The 12,949-nt window shown below is 36.7% G+C and overlaps 1 protein-coding gene across 1 annotated transcript in view; it reads right to left on the bottom strand.

Moving 5' to 3' along the window:
- Positions 1–5,751, bottom strand: part of LOC139743155 (gamma-aminobutyric acid type B receptor subunit 1-like) — an 18,901-nt gene extending 13,150 nt beyond the window's left edge. The window contains exons 1-4 of the mRNA XM_071653668.1: positions 5,407–5,751; positions 4,578–4,715; positions 3,945–4,115; positions 2,642–2,743 (exon numbers count right to left, since the gene is read on the bottom strand). Of these exons, the coding sequence (XP_071509769.1) occupies positions 2,642–2,743; positions 3,945–4,115; positions 4,578–4,715; positions 5,407–5,751 (756 nt within the window). The remainder of the gene's footprint in view (positions 1–2,641; positions 2,744–3,944; positions 4,116–4,577; positions 4,716–5,406) is intronic.
- Positions 5,752–12,949: the final 7,198 nt, after the last annotated feature.

Genomic DNA, 12,949 nt, shown 5'->3' with positions numbered 1-12,949 from the left:
AGCCATAAGGAAGGCCGCTCCGGAAACAAAAAAGAATTCGGCGGTATTTCATTACTCCCGTTTCTCCCAAACTCAAAGGCACCAACACTGATTCACGACGGGTCGTCTAAAAAAAATAGACAAAAAGATAAGACCAGAAAATGAGAATGACTGCGCAAGTAGCAGAAAGCTCAAATACAGGCCAGCCGTCCCTCCACTTTTGTTCTCTTTACGCATTACAAAATCCACCTTTATTCCGCACATTCGTGATGAATGCTGCTTCTTGTTTTGTTTAAGAGAACGTAAGCGAAAAAAAAAAGTGAGAAATACAAAAGCCCGATATATCCTGAAAGCCAAACAAAACACAACCGTACGGCACTATTCTTATCCATTCAGCCATTGACGAGAAACTCATCCCATCTATACGAGAAACCTTGCTACTGCACAGACCAGACCTTTTGACAGTTTTCAATTCATCTGTCAGAGATTCATGTAATCAAGATAATCCTGTACAGGATTCACGCTGTCACACCGCTGAAGACACACTGACAGAAATACCGGTTTTCTTCCTTCATTTTTTCCCCTTTTTTTTCATCTGGTTCTAATTTCCGTGACGAGAACAAAATTATATCAGTTCTGATTTTTTTTTCTGTGACTTGGTGTGATTCAAATTGATTTCGAGCTGATATACTTTAAGGGATTCTCAAATACAAATGTATTTGCGTACAGAAAAATCTGACGTTATGCAGAATGCTCAAGTCGGGTTTTCTATCTCAAATTGACTCAATACTCATGTATACTTGATCAGCTATTCGCTTCTGTCAAACATGCTAACTTTGAAACGATGTATATATTGCCAGTGCATTTTTTGTTTCTGCATTACAAACAAGAAAACTATACTTAATTTGGAAGACACAGGATTTCATCTATCAACAATGGGAGCGAAGAAAGAAAATAAATCGGTGAATAATCGATTGCTTCTAAATTTGACATCAAGGAAATATTGATGGGAAAATGTATGATATCAGACACAAGAAGCTTTCACATCAGAAACTTATCATATTATGTTATATTCACAAGGAATAATATATTAAGGGGGACAGTGCACAAGCATCCTCCCTAGACAATGCTAGACATGAAGGAAGCCTTGGTTTCGTGATTATGATAGTTGCACTTTTAGGTGAAATGTTTGGGGAAGAGAGTCAGAAATCTTCAACGTGCTGGTCACATGGAAAACAGTATTTCTGCTGCTGCAAATTTTCATTCATATAAGATACCCCCAGAAGAAATCATGGTTATGAGCAATGAAATATTCAATTCCTTAATGTTGCATTTATTCCAAATAGGGAAACTTCAATTTTTCATTCATATAAGATTGTACTGGGAGAAATCATTTTTATTATAAATGAAATATTCAATTTCTTTAAGGTTCCCTTTATTCAAGTGGGGAAACTTCATTATGCCACAAACGATAGAGGATTCATTATCTTTTGATGTCATCACAAAACAATGTAACCCTCCCCCCCCAAAAAAAAAAAAAAAAATGTTTTCTGAATTATAGAAGAAATGCACAGACAAAATGAAAGCAAACATAGAAGCAATATCAACAGAGACACTCATTATCACGAAAAAAAAACCAGATATCAAATACTATATATCATGTCAGATGATAAATACATTCGGTACAGTTCACACATGAAAAACGAGATGGCAGTCAGTTGAACGAAGAATTCAATATCATTACTGTGTCCTGGTGTACAAATTATTACACAGATTAGCCCCAACGTACAAAGTTAAACTTGTGACCAAACGCCATACTACTTATACCACTCGATATGCCCTTTCTTGCCAATTACATATACCCAAACCTAGAATTGAATATAAGAAATGCTCCTTCACATATGCTGCAAGCAAATCGTTTAATGAGTTACCCATTTTTATTCAAACAGCCTCCTCATTGCAAATATTTAAGAATCGTGTACGCCAACATCAATCTCTCATTTGATAAAAACCCTTTACACTAGCTATGAATTATTCAGATATCTATTTTCTCTGCTCGTTTTATGTTCTTTCTTATGTGTTTTATGTTCTTTCGAACCGATTGTTCTTTAGCTGTATCATATCTATGTTCGGCTTGTTCTTGTTTTTTATTGTGTGCACATGCAATGTAATGTATATCAACGCAGGGCTCCCTTGTAAAGCAGGCCTTTGTGGCACTGAATGGGACTACCCTGCTTTTAAAGAAGACTTAATAAAATGAAATGAAATAAATCTCTTAAAATGATTTTAAAGTGTGACAAAAATTAACCTGGTAAAACTGTTACATAACGATGAATATCCTTGGGCAACGTATTACGAATATGTATTGGATACCAGTAGTAACAATTTGATGATACATGTATTGAATAACGTAATGTCCACGTTTATGGGTACATGCCATCACAGCAAACAAACATATTTCCTACAACAGATTACAATTTCTCGTTGACATATCCCATTGTCATCATGCATACATTGGTGCACAGCTGATTGTCTGCATTTGTTATTCACCTGAAGATGTAGTTATATAGATTGCCATATATATTTGGCTGTGTTTCTATGATCCGTCTTTGTGTATGCTCCTATATGCGTGTTTCCCAGAGAATCGTTCTCCTTCTCATACCTTCAAGCTCTCGATGTTTGTACGCGGATCATCGTTGATGGTTTCTATGGCAATGGTGTTCATTCCCTCGGCTTGCATCATCATAGCCAATTCCTCCATTTCCTAGGATGGAGAGAGAGAAAAATGCCAAGACTGATCATGCAATAAACATATACCTGGTATCAAATTATTTTTCAAAAGGTGACTTCATTATATTGAAATTGGAATTATATTCATGTACGTGGGCCAGAGAAATTGAGATGCATGTAATGGCATTTGATGGAGAAAGAATACCTTCAAGTCATATATAATATTGCAAGCATATCGTTCCGCCATACATAAATCCGACGGGTCGTCATCCTTAAATCAGGAAAAAAAAGGTAGAATGATGTTCAAAAAAACCCTAAACAAACAAAGTTGGATATCTTCGAGGTCCCCAAGTAAAAAGTGTTGAGGCTTTATGATAATACTCAGAAGGTATGTACTTCTGAGGTGACAGGCGCTTGTTTGTTCTATACAGAAAATGAAGTGGAGATTAGAATCACCTTGAAATAGCCTACAAGTATTTTTTTTTTAAAGATATGACTTGGAGTAGCTATTTAAGATGTCAATTTACACTTAGAATCATCAATTATGGTTCGGAGAGGAAAGGAGATGTAAAATAATAACAACAATACTAGAGTCACGTTTTCTCTGACATCCGTCATTCTCAAAATTAATGATCGTTCGGAAAACGTAAGACGGTAGCAAACGTTGGTTTCTTCTTGATTTCGTTAGCTGGATAAACGCTATGTGTGAAATGTACTTCGAAAAAAAAATTTAACGTTTTATACTGTTGTATTTAATGCGTAGAATATAAACAAGATGTTCTGTGTGTGAAAAGGTACAGGCCTAATTGAGCAAATGGCAACTGCCACAATATGGTGGCAGAGTGAACGCTATTGGGCTATCTATTATAGGTAGCGAAAATAATATCTTCTTTCTTTCTTTCTTTCTTTCTTTCTTTCTTTCTTTCTTTCTTTTTGGGTGACTCGACTTTCCATAACTTTCGTCTTCAAATAAGCACGATTACAGCAGACCATGTACCCTCGCCTTCCGAGTACCATTTCATTAAAGAGAAAAAAGTTGCTATGATAGCAACAGTTACTGTCGCTGTAATCTCAATTGTCATGGTAATGACAAAATCTCGCTTCCTGGTTGGCTGTTGCTACGAGACATTGCTATTCCAGCAAGAGTTGCTATCTAATCATCTTTCATGAAATGGGACCCAGATTTTTTTTTTTCCAGAGATATTTCGCCTTTCGTTAGGAAAGATATAGCTTACATCTCGAAAGAGGTTGACGTTCTGGTAAACGATGGCCGCTCGCCTCCAGTCCATGGTCTTCAGAAGAGCGATTCTTGCTGGGTTGAAGACCGAGTTCGCCGGGTAGATCTGAACCGTGTAGGGATAGTTCTCCACCAGCTGGTCGTTGGCTTGAAATTGCGCTATTCCAACCTGTTTGTTATACGTTACGTATATATGAATATATTATATACATATATATATATATATATATATATATATATATATATCCTCCGATAAGGAGGAACAGTGAGAGGAATAGTGATGTCAAAGCTATATACTCCTTCCTTTTTCATGTCTCTCATATATATATATATATATATATATATATACATTGTATATACATATATATATATATATATATATATATATATATATATGTACTATGTTATAATGTATGCGTGTGTATGCATGTGTGTGTGTAGGCCTATCTTAATAAATCGGTGGAGATAACTTGAAAACTGAATTGTGTGTGAATGATACATAGGCCTACCAGTATTTTCATTGCCATTTTTATCAAGTTATTTCAAAAATTAATGATAATTCATTTTACATATTTTTTATTTGTTATTGTTCTGTGAATCATGTCTTCATTTTCATGTCAATGTCACCGACCTGCACGAGGTGATACTCCGCTGCCACTCGATTGATGACCTCCCCTACCCTTGAATAGGTAGGCCCCCACGCCATGACAACTTGAGGCGATTCGTAGATGACGTCATACAGGTATTGAAGCGCCGGTGCTGGATGAGCCTGACGTACAAACGATATATCGAAATCCTCACGTGTAATAAGGCAGGTATCATAAATTATGAAAGGAAATGGGAAACTAAGACTTCCAAGATCATTATTTAATCAACTAAGAACGCTAGACTTGGACGTAGATGGAAACACAGAAGTCCCATCATAAATAGGTCGGGGTACCGGGGTCGGGGTCGGGGTAAAGTGAAGAGAGTCAGTCCCATGGAAAACGTTCTTGATGGGCAATTACATCGAACTCATAATGTTATGTCACTATAGAATCCAGGGGCGGATCCAGGGAGGACCTCAACCGGCGCACGCCCCCCCCCCCTTAATTTTATGTTGAAACAAAAGAAATAAAAAGAAAAAATGGGGGAGGGGTGCGTGCGCCCCCCCCCCCTTTAATTTTGCAAACACGCCCCCTCTTTACGGAATTCCTGGATCCGCCCCTGGAATCGTCGCTTTCGAATTAGAATTCTAAGCAACTTGAATCCGAGTTTCGTTTTAGGGCATTGCAGTTTTGGGCATGCAGTTTTCCTTTATTCTATCATTAACGATCTTAATCTCCAAACAAATATGTAGGCCGACTATGTCAACGTAAATTTCCCCTAAGCATGAGGAAAAATGCAACAATGAAATTATCATGCCGATACAGTTACAGCCGTGAATCATTATGAATCAAGAGCTTGTAATCGCTACTTACCTGAGTCCAATTCCAGAGAATTCGCAGCTCATAGTCCTCCAGAAGATTCGGCTGAGCGTTCACGTGGTCGACGGCCATAAGAACCGTGCACACGAGCTGGTCGTTGAACTCGTCGCTGAAAGGGAGGAATCCGGCAATGTAGAGCGGAATCGTGTTTCGATGACGACCATCGGCTCCTTGGCTGTCAACATCGCTGGACCAGCGTGCCTCGTTCGGCCAGATGTCTTTAGTCAGTGTGCAGTTTCTCCATCGCTCCAGGGTTGTCGAAGCCGTGGTCGACGACGACAAGAGTTGAATGATGACTGGAAGGACGATAGTGAAGCAAATGGTTCGATGCCGCGACATGTTCCTGATAGAAAGTGAGCCACGAAAACAGAATTAACATAATAATTCTATCAACTAATGGCTACTTTTCAATCAAATTGAAGAAGTCATAATTTGTGCGCAAATTATGCTGCTGTTTGTGTAACAAAATCATGTTTTATCGTAATATTGTGATGATGATCTGTATGCAATATTCACTTCATTTATCTAAATGCACTCCATGGTTTTAAGGGTTTGTGACATTTCATCCAAGATGTAGGACGTAGAATGAAAATAGTTATTAATGAATTGATTCGACTTAGCGCGGAATAGAAGCTCCAACTATCATACATCTTTCTCACTCGAGGCTTTTATTTCAAGTTTCTTTTGTTGCCTGTGTTCTTCTATTCTCCTCCATGTACAGCAATGCTGCAAATGAATCAAATTCTAAGTGCACGAGTCAGATACAGACTATCAAGATACAAACAAATGATTTACACAATATTCGCAACTACATAGAATGCCTCTCAGAATTAGGTTGATATAGGTACTAAGTTATCAATTATAATGACGCTTGAAATATATATTATTCTCAAACGTGAACATATTTTGTAGTAGTAAACCGAATTGTATTTTGAGGAAAGGTTAAAAAAATCAAGTACATCTCCCTTATAGCCTGAAATGATCAAAATGCTTTGTATGAGCAGTTTGAGTGATTCATACTTTAGAAGAATTGTTTTAGTCAGAAGATGTTATTCCAGGAAAAGAACAAACATAATGCATTTCTGACGTCTGATGTAAACCAATACAGCACTCGTTTTCTTTGCCTGCCACGCTGACCACTAACACATAATTAAGATCAAGTGATAGACTCTTGAAACGTGATAATAGCGTTTTTGTGTGAAATGTGAGCAAATAAAATTTTAACAACGCTTAAAGGCAAAGTCAATTCGAAGGTCATATCAAGAGTTATAGACACATATTCCTCGAAAGCTTTCTTTCATTATAAAGATATAATAAGAAGTAGCTTTCGTGAATATTGCAGAGGTATTATTAAAAATATATTGCGCCGTAAAGTTCTTTTTCTCTTCAATGAAAAATTTCCATTCATTCCGCTCAATTATTGCAAAGAGAAGATCAAATAGAAACAGCAAATCCATGGCAACGAATGGTATCAAATTTCTGACCGTCGTCTGCTCAACATCATCGCAGAAGAGAAGCTTTACGCGATACGCTCTAAGAAGCGGGGCGTTGAAAATTAATTTCACGTGCGAGAGAGGTGGCGGACTTGATATTGATAAAGGATATTGGAAAAAGCAAGTCAGTGTTAGTTTATCAAGGAAGCAATCAATGAAATTAGCTCCGATGGCGACGCTGAATCCATTTACTGCATGCGATGAAATAAAAAATCTACAGTCGCTCCCCAATCGGCAAGTGTAAAGGTAACTAAATCAACTTTGAATTGCAGCGGTGCATTTTTTTATAATGGGAATTGTGTTGACATCACAAAGCCATGCAACGATCTAGGAATTATTAATAAGTATATACATTGTATAATTATTTGGGAGATGTCTATTGCTTCTGTATATCAAATGGAATATATTTGACATATTAAGAGACCTACATTTACCATCTATAGTCAAAATAGTTACTATCTGTAACAGAATATTGCAAATATTAATTTTTATTATTTCCCGTTTCTTCCATTCTTCTCCTTCTCGTTTTTCATTTCGACGAGCACCATTTGCGTTTCATTAATTGAATTAAAAAAACCTTACTTTTGACATTGAATAAACTGCAACAATCCGGCATAGACAATGTTGGTTAAACAAATGCTGTATCCACTATAACGATTGTGTAATGAATACATTGAACTCCGTAGAAAGCATAAAGTGATACATACATTAGCATCATAATTCGGATCTCAATCGTCAAAATATTGGTCAGTATAGGGCAGTTATCCACACTGCGTTGATATTATCTTTCCGTCAGTGAACCGTCAGTGAATGAAGTCGGTATATATATATATATATATATATATATGTATATATATATATATATATGTATCGAATATATATACATATATATATATATATATATATATATATACAAGGTAAAATCCATCACATAGAATAACATCAAGTTCCAATAATGATTTTCATTGTTTCATTCTCCTATACGATATCATGATATCGTATACTTTTGATTATTTTGTAAATTTTTCGTATGTTATATGAGCCTATATTCCTTTACAAATCAATAAAAGCTACATTGATTTGTTTTCTTCTTTAGAAATGTATGCAACGCAATAACATTTAAGGAAGACTTGCGTGGACAGGGCATATCAACTTTTTTGCATACCATATTTCTCTTTATGATATCTATGTTCTGGGTTTTAAAAACTTCACTTTTTTGTTTTTTATGATTCCATTACTTTATTTATGAACACCACCCTAAAAAGCAAGAGAAATAGAGTGGATTTCCATCTTAGTGTATTCTAACATATTGGAGGAGCGTTGCTCAACTATTTTCTCCACTTTCATTTCCGTTTTTATTATCATTATTTACAATTATTCCGTTATACCAGCATTCAATCACGGTTATCTCTGCAAGCCACTTTCTGAGGTACGCATTTTACTAAAAATCTACGTCAAGAAAAAGAGTGAAGGTTATTAGAACACGCGAAATCTACAAATCCTTTTTTTCTCCCTATTGATACGATTCCGCTACCTACTGAGAGAAGCGGTCGTAAAGGCTTCGACACAGTTACGTAATTGACCCAGATAACTGCTTTAGTTTGTGAATGCATCATGAGATTGTGCGGTCCACTGCTTATCAAATATGTTTAATCATAATGCACCCCCATTTAATCAATAGCAAAAGGCATCTTAGATTTCTTGCGCATCCCTATCTGATTAATCTTATTATATCATATCATAGCCATGGCAACGTACCGCGTAAGATGCTTATGATCCAATATAGTCGTGCTTATTCCAAGGCCAAAGCCGAATACACTAATCTAATAAGAACGAATTACTTGTACAACACAGTGGCTATTCACTCTGTTTAACTAAAACTCTTACCCCTCTACAAGTGTAGTCTCACAGTATCAAACCTGCCCCATATCTTGAAGTGTAGTCGTTGCTTTATAGTTTTCCCGTATGATTTCTCGCCGGATTTTGTATTTCCAGGAATCTCTTGCGTCTTGGGTGAGCGTGAGGAATGTTTCCATTTGTTCGTTTGTTAATTCGTCTTTTGTCTCTTTCACAACGTGATGTATACCATGATTTTATAAAGGAAAAGCATGAAAGACGGCGTATGAGTGATTAAAAAAAAGCATCAGTACCGATAGCGACTCTCCGCAAATTTTCCACCAACATCGTTATCCCGCTCCTCTTTCTCCTTCTCCTCCTCCTCCTCCTCCTCCTCCTCCTCCTCCTCCTCAGCATCATTATCATCACCACCACCACCACCAAAGCCATCGTCGTCGTCAACACCATCATCTTATTCTATTTTCGTGTTGTTGTTTTTTCTTGTGCTTCTAATCGTACATCTTTTACATATTTTTCGTCGTTAACTTCAACTTTTTCTATAATACTGATATACGGATATCACTTACAGGATGGCCTATATACTATGACTTGATAAAGCTTGAAGCTATATTCTAAGCTATGTTTTGAAGCCACCATATCGCTATACTCTGGAAAGAAGATGCAATTTCCCCTTGCATTCATCAGTTATTCAGTTCAAAATCACTGCGTTGCATTTTAGTTTCTTCTCTGGCAGAATTATGTTCACACAAATGCACTGTCACGGATAACGATACACGTGATATGAACACTGCGATATCTTCATGCCATCAAACGTTTTTTTTTTTCTTGAAATGTACTTGTTCCGATTCAATTTCTATTTTACTACTTGCATGGCTATCAATATACAAGCATTGTCAAATCGCTCAGACTAGGGTTTTGTTTTGTCCATCAGCATTCATGACTCTGGATGGGGTCATATCTGACTCCATTCCTTGTCATTTCTGACTCGGAAATGTGTGTGACCCCAACGGATTTTTTTTACAGTGTACAACTATATAAGGAAAATAAAAGAGAATTTCACAAAACTTTACTTTTTGAATAAAGTGCACAGTTCTTCGACTTGCTACTATTATTCCCCCTGCCTTCTGAAAGAGAGAAGTCGAGTGTTCTTTTGTTATGGGAGAAAAATGGAAATATGTTGAATTTTCTTTATTCTTTCTTTATATCGTTGTACTCATGTGACATCACAAGCTATAGGCCCTAGTAGTCTTTTCATCCAGCCGTGACTGAGCAGAAACTTCAAAAATTCATAACTTTTTAACGGATTGTCCGATTTTGCTCAAACTCTCACAGATGTGTTCTACTTATTGCTGCATTCACTCAATCCACATGTCTATGAAGGTGAACTTGTCCTTTAAGTAGTCCAGGACGAGGCATTAAACAATGTTAAATGGAAGGAAGAGATTATTCAGCAGAGGGGTGAAGAGTAAGGTAAGAATTTTCTTTCGTTTGTGTCCCTCTGTACAAATGAAGTTTGCGATCTTCACCCCTCAGTTAACAATGTCTTGCTTTCATTTGATTAGTGTATAGTCGTTTCGAATGTACTGTAGGTACAATTAGTCAAACAATTACTCCCTTAATTTCAAAGTATCTCTATTTATGTCTAACAGTTTGAGCAGTCGTGTCTTTATAGGAAGTTTCATACTATTTATTCATATTTAAACAAAACTGATATCAGTTTGACGACCAGAAAGCAGTTTTTACTGCCGTATAGGAAATTAAAGGTCCTGTTTACCTCGGGAACAATTATATAAAAAATGTTCAAGATATAACATTTAATGCATATGTGTAGGACTGTTGTACCACAAAACATCCTATCATGTAAAATATTTGCTATAAAGCCTCAAATATAAGGAGATATCTGTATTTTTCTCAATAAACTGTAACTGTAGACAGTTTAGTCTGGAAACATTTTCATTATAACTATTGTTCACATTTTGTATAAAAAGACTTAACATTGATTTTACAGATTCAAATTTTTATAGTGGTTGTTTCTTTTCCTATAAACCCACATTTTGGAACTATTTTAAAGCCCTAACGGTGAGTTTTTGTTTCATCTGCAAATGGTAAATTATTATGCCTTTAAGAAAGAATGCATCTTTTATATACGATGTAGTTGTCATTTTTGAACTCCGTAGATATACATGACTATACTATTACGTTCTCCTTGGAAGTTCAGACAATCGTCGACACTAAAAGAACTTTTACACGTTAGTCATTGCGAATGTCCGCATGTATTATGAATTTTACGAAATACATTGACATCAACGCTTGTGCAGACGTCACTCCAAAATGAGTGAAAATGAGCATTTTCACTCAAAATTCACTCCAATTTCACTCGAAATTCACTCTTTTTTTGTATTCACTCTTTTTAGAGTGAAAATTTTCACTCGATTTTTTTTAGAGAGTATATTGGGTAAACGAACATTTATTATAAATGAGGGCTATATGATATACTAATCAGTGTTTGTAAAATTGTCACACTTTATTACATTTTGAGGGATTGAGGATTTTCTACATAATCTCAGGGACGGGGAAGAGCCGTCCTACACTTCGCGAATTATGTTATATTTTATGTGTAGGTCCTATATAACACCTGCTGAATCACGGAAACGTAATCTTTGACATGTGCCAGGGACATTTGACAGTGCTTTATGGGGTTTCTGTTCTGATCGGAACTCAAAGCACAAAAAAAGGTTAACCAGACGACAACAGAATAGACAGGCAATCACGGGAGGCAATATGCTAGAATGATTAAACTTGCTACAGTCAGGGCATGCATAGACAATAAAGGATAATTGTGTCCTGCCCCCCCCCCCCCCCCTCCCCCCATGCGATCACTTGGCTATCGAAGTTAATCGAAATTGCGGCACACTTTGTTTTCTTCACAAATCGTCTGCCCGAGAAACCGCTGGAAATTGAGGACTGGTGACGTCAAGACTGTTTGGACTGCATACAGAACCGTTTAGCACTGTCAAACTGTAGACTGTGTTTACCTACTCCCCTTCTCCTATCATGTAAGGCTCTCACTGGTCGCCATTACCCCATCACCGTGTGATGCTTTATTGTACAGTAATTATGACTGTCACGGGCACGACAGAAAGGGGATTGTTTTGTCTTTTCACATTAATAACATTTCTTCAATTGCGACCTTCCCCTTACATCCACATCAACGCTGACTTCTCGATACATTATAATCATAGTTAGGTCTACATATCACAAATTCAGGAACTGGTCAAAGAAAGTATTATCATCTCGGAGTTTCTGGTCATTTCATTTTCCTTCCAGTTCTACACCCAGTAAGTTCCACCCTTTAAAGACATTTTTGTCGTCTTGATGTCACCAACAATATAACATCACCTGATAATGATAGACATTATCAGTCCTATGCAATTATATAGCCGTGACCAAGGCACATCGTCACAAGAACGATCTGACACGTCTCGTATAGAATAACGCCTGCTCACTTATCCAGATTTATGGATATTTTACCCTGAAGACAGAGTTATAAGTTATATTCTATCCACCAATGTATTTTCAGCTCTGAGTTTATTTAGTTATAGCGTTAAGTTAGTAGCCGTATTTCGGACAAACCTCTGGCAAATTTTCTGGTTGTATAGGCCCTACGAGGAGCGACCTTTGATATGCTTAGGTGTGCGCATACAATCATCTTGATCTCATGTTATTGGCATACAGGTCTGTTATTAAGGTTCATCAATGAAAGTTATAAACTGCTTTGTCCGTGATATTGCAGGATTATTAAACAAAAAAAAAGAGAAAATGGTTTGTGTGAATCAAGTGTTTTCAACTCCGTACTCTAAGGAGTTACATTAAGTCTAATCAGGAATAATAACTATTTTAGCCAACTGTATACTGTACGTATCTGTATATCACTGTATTTCAATACCTGGAAAGCACCGAGGCAAGCCTCGTAGTCAAATTATGAGGAAAGTTTTTGTTGTAAGGGTATGCGGTAAACTAAAACTTGGTGTAGTATAAAACTGGTCTCATTTGACCTATAGCGCACATTATAGCTAGTCACCCGATCACGGAATCAAACCCCCATCTAGATTATACCACGCCGCATTCACTTTTATTTTCTGGCCCGCCGAATTTTCTGGCTGCCACTTTCCACTAAACGGGTAAAA

Source organism: Diadema antillarum, unplaced genomic scaffold (genome assembly GCF_040938485.1).
Source record: "Diadema antillarum isolate AM-2024a unplaced genomic scaffold, OU_Dant_1.0 scf00000033, whole genome shotgun sequence".
NCBI classification, from domain to species: Eukaryota; Metazoa; Echinodermata; class Echinoidea; order Diadematoida; family Diadematidae; genus Diadema; species Diadema antillarum.
Note: the sequence above shows the minus strand (reverse complement) of the source record. Positions and strands in the feature narration are given on the sequence as shown.